General features: G+C 39.0%; 1 protein-coding gene across 1 annotated transcript; it reads left to right on the top strand.

The window, feature by feature from the left end:
* Positions 1-253: 253 nt before the first annotated feature.
* LOC115972728 (probable acyl-activating enzyme 1, peroxisomal) lies at positions 254-1,707 on the top strand. The gene has a single exon (XM_031092990.1). The coding sequence runs from the start codon at positions 262-264 to the stop codon at positions 1,705-1,707; it is 1,446 nt and encodes a 481-aa protein (XP_030948850.1). The 5' UTR covers positions 254-261.
* Positions 1,708-3,569: the final 1,862 nt, after the last annotated feature.

Below are 3,569 nucleotides of genomic sequence, written 5' to 3'. Positions count from 1 at the left end.
AAAATGAATAGAGTGAGTGGCTATTCATGGATCTATACAATTTCTTTTGTTATCTAAGTGCTTGAGGCATCAATTCTTTAAAAGTACTAACTATATTACTTTATTTCCTAAAATTTCTTTTTATTTTTCCCCTCTCTCAAAAGCATGAAAGCACTCTCCTACAATTAGCTAAGATCACAACATCCTTAATTTTGATTTGTGTTTATGATAAACTTTTACTCACTTGAGCAGGTTGCTGCATTGGCGCCTAATATTCCAGCAATGTATGAGCTACACTTTGGTGTTCCAATGGTAGGTGGTGTTCTTTGTACACTAAATGTCCGTCATGATTCGGCAATGTTGTCAGTATTATTGAGACATTCAGAGGCCAAAATCATTTTCGTAGACTATGAATTTCTTCACATTGCTCAAGGAGCAATTGATATTCTTTCCAAGACGAGGACCAAGCTACCCCTTCTAATCTTAATTCCAGAGTCCGATCAATCATCCTCTAACATCAGCAGCACTATTTCCACGTCGAACTATCTGGAATATGAGGGTCTTTTACTAACAGGAAGACTTGATTTTGAGGTCAGGTGGCCAAATGATGAATGTGATCCAATCTCGCTAAATTACACTTCAGGTACCACATCAAGCCCAAAAGGTGTTATTTATAGCCATAGAGGTGCCTATCTCAATTCACTTGCAGTGGCACTTTTCAATGAGATGAGCTCAATGCCTGTATATTTATGGTGTGTTCCTATGTTTCACTGTAATGGGTGGTGTCTCACATGGGCTGTGGCTGCTCAGGGTGGCACAAATGTCTGCCAAAGGAATGTGACTGCAAGAGGAATTTTTGAGAATATTTCTCAGCACAAAGTGACCCACTTGGGTGGTGCACCCACAGTTCTGAACATGATAATTAATGCGGCAGCTAGTGAGCGGAGGACACTTCCAGGGAAGGTGGCAGTCATGACAGGTGCTGCACCTCCACCTCCACATGTGCTATTCAAGATGGAGGAACTAGGATTTATTGTTACCCACTCATATGGTCTGACAGAAACTTATGGTCCTGCAACAGTTTGCACTTGGAAACCTGAATGGAATTCTCTTCCTCGAGATACTCAGGCAAAGCTTAAGGCTCGTCAAGGGGTTCACCATCTCGGCCTTGAGGAAATTGACATTAAAGATCCTGTTACCATGAAGAGTGTACCCCCTGATGCAAAAACCATGGGTGAAGTTATGTTTAGAGGCAACATTGTGATGAATGGATACTTTAAAAATTTGAAAGCAACACAGGATGCATTTAATGGTGGATGGTTTCGGAGTGGGGACTTGGGAGTGAAACACTCTGATGGCTACATAGAACTAAAGGATCGTTCAAAGGACATTATCATTTCTGGGGGAGAAAATATTAGCACAATTGAGGTGGAAGCTGCACTTTTTAGTCATCCAGCAGTTCTCGAGGCAGTTGTTGTGGGAAAACCTGATGATTACTGGGGGGAGACACCTTGTGCATTTGTGAAGTTGAAGAATGGGTGTAATGCCACTGCAGAGGAGATTATTAAGTTTTGTCGCGATCGATTACCCCATTACATGGCTCCTCGAACTGTTGTTTTTTTGGATGATCTGCCAAAGACTTCAACTGGGAAGACACAGAAATTTGTTTTAAGGGAAAAGGCTAAGACCATGGGAAGCCTTCCAAAGAAGAGCATCAGTAGATTGTAAAGCAACTTTAAGGAATTTGAAGGTGAATGTTTACTTAGTACCCTGTTCCTCTTATGCTGTAAATTGTAATAATTATAATTTGCCAAAAACTTTGTATTTTTTTTTAGGGTGTTTTAACTTATGACATCCATTTCTGATAATAATTCTTTATCATCAGACCAAGATATAATAAGTCCAAAAACTTTGTATTCAATTATTTTATTTGAGCAAATTACCATTTTCCCCTAATCATATAACATTAGCTTTTTTTTTTGGTTAAGTAAAATAATATTAAAAGAAAGGGGAGGCCCAATCCTCAAAGAGGGCAAAGACATCAGAGAAAACCAACCCATCAACATTCTTACAAAAGACCCACTAAGAGATGGAAGAGATAGGATGAGTTCCTTAAGTTGAGGAAAAGGAAGCCCAACGGGCCAACAAATGAGCAATCTCAAAAATTGAATTTTACAATCAAGAAACAGGGAAGGAGGTTGCAGCAGTCAAATAATATGGGAGAGATCTTCCACATTACCGTAATATGGAAGATCTCTCCTATATTACCGTAATATGGTGGCTTTTATGTAAAGGGCCGCTAGTATTTTCATGTTGTTCAAATTGTGAATTCTCAAAGTTTGAATTTTCAATCTAGGTGCATTGCTATCTATGAATTAGTTGGCAATTGATGCATATAGAAGAAAATTTAGTGCTCAACCGTGGACTATTTAACCTAGGGGTGGCAAAATAAGCCTAAACCTACCCACTATAATTGAACTCAAACTCACCCAATTATTAGTTGGGTTAAATGGGTATCAACCCAATTAAACCAGTGATTATTGGGTTTTAACTAAAAACCCATTGAGCCCATTTAACCAAAAAAAAAAAAAAAAAAAAAAAACCCAAATTCAATCCAGCCCTTCCCATAACATTAAAAAAAAAAAGCCCTCAAACGTGTCATTTTCCTTCATTTTCTCGGCCTCCAAACACTTCTTTCTCTCACTTGCTTTCTCTCTCTAACTCTCACAGAGAACAATGAGGCACAACAAACACAACACTGAGACCACCGAGTCTCGCTTCTTAGGAACCATATCTGCCTTTTCCATTCGAAACCACCACGACGCTATGGAGGAGAGGGCGGCCGAGGAGAACGAAGTGGTGGAGAAGGATGGGGAGAGGAAGGCAGAGAGAATGGGGTCAGAGGCTATGGAGTCGAGTGCCCACCTCGCCGATCTTGCCTACCCAGCGCCGATCTCGCCTGCCTAGCCCCGATCTCTCTTTTCCCTTTCATTTTTTCTTTCTTTCTTCCTCCACTCCTCACCAATCTCGCCTAAGTTTTTTCTTTCTTTCGCCAATCTCGCCTGAGTTTTTCTTTTATGGCTATGGGTTGATTTTCTTGGCTTGGGTTGTTGTGGGTTTTATTTTTGTGGTTGTGGGTTGGCTTTGAGATCAAAATTTCTGGCTTTGATTAGCGTTTTTTTTTGGTTAATAATTAGAGGTCTTAGGCTGTGTTTGGTTATTGAGAAAACGAAGGAAAATCATAATTTTTATTCGTTTAGGGACAAATCCATGAATCCTATTTGGGTTCTTAGCTAAATTCAACTATTGATTTTGCTGAAGAAGAAAAAAAGAATTCTAATCTTTTGATTTTGCTGAAGAAGAAAAAGAAATTTTAAATCCAAGAAAAGTTTTTTCTTTTTCCCAGGAAAGTAGAGTGGAGACTCTAAAGAGTGGAAAAGGGAATCTAAGAAAGTGTTGGGGTTTTCACTTTAATGGCATTTTAGTAATTTTGATAATTGGGTGAGTTAGGGTTTACCCATAATAATTGAGTTGGGTTGGATTTGGGTTAGAAGCAATTAATTAAATGGGTTTTAATGGGTAAATGAGTT

The sequence above is a fragment of the Quercus lobata genome, assembly GCF_001633185.2.
Source record: "Quercus lobata isolate SW786 chromosome 2 unlocalized genomic scaffold, ValleyOak3.0 Primary Assembly chr2_unplaced_Scq3eQI_2006, whole genome shotgun sequence".
In the NCBI taxonomy this organism is placed as follows: domain Eukaryota; kingdom Viridiplantae; phylum Streptophyta; class Magnoliopsida; order Fagales; family Fagaceae; genus Quercus; species Quercus lobata.
The sequence above is the reverse complement of the archived record's forward strand: the minus strand, read 5'-3'. Positions and strand labels throughout refer to the sequence as shown.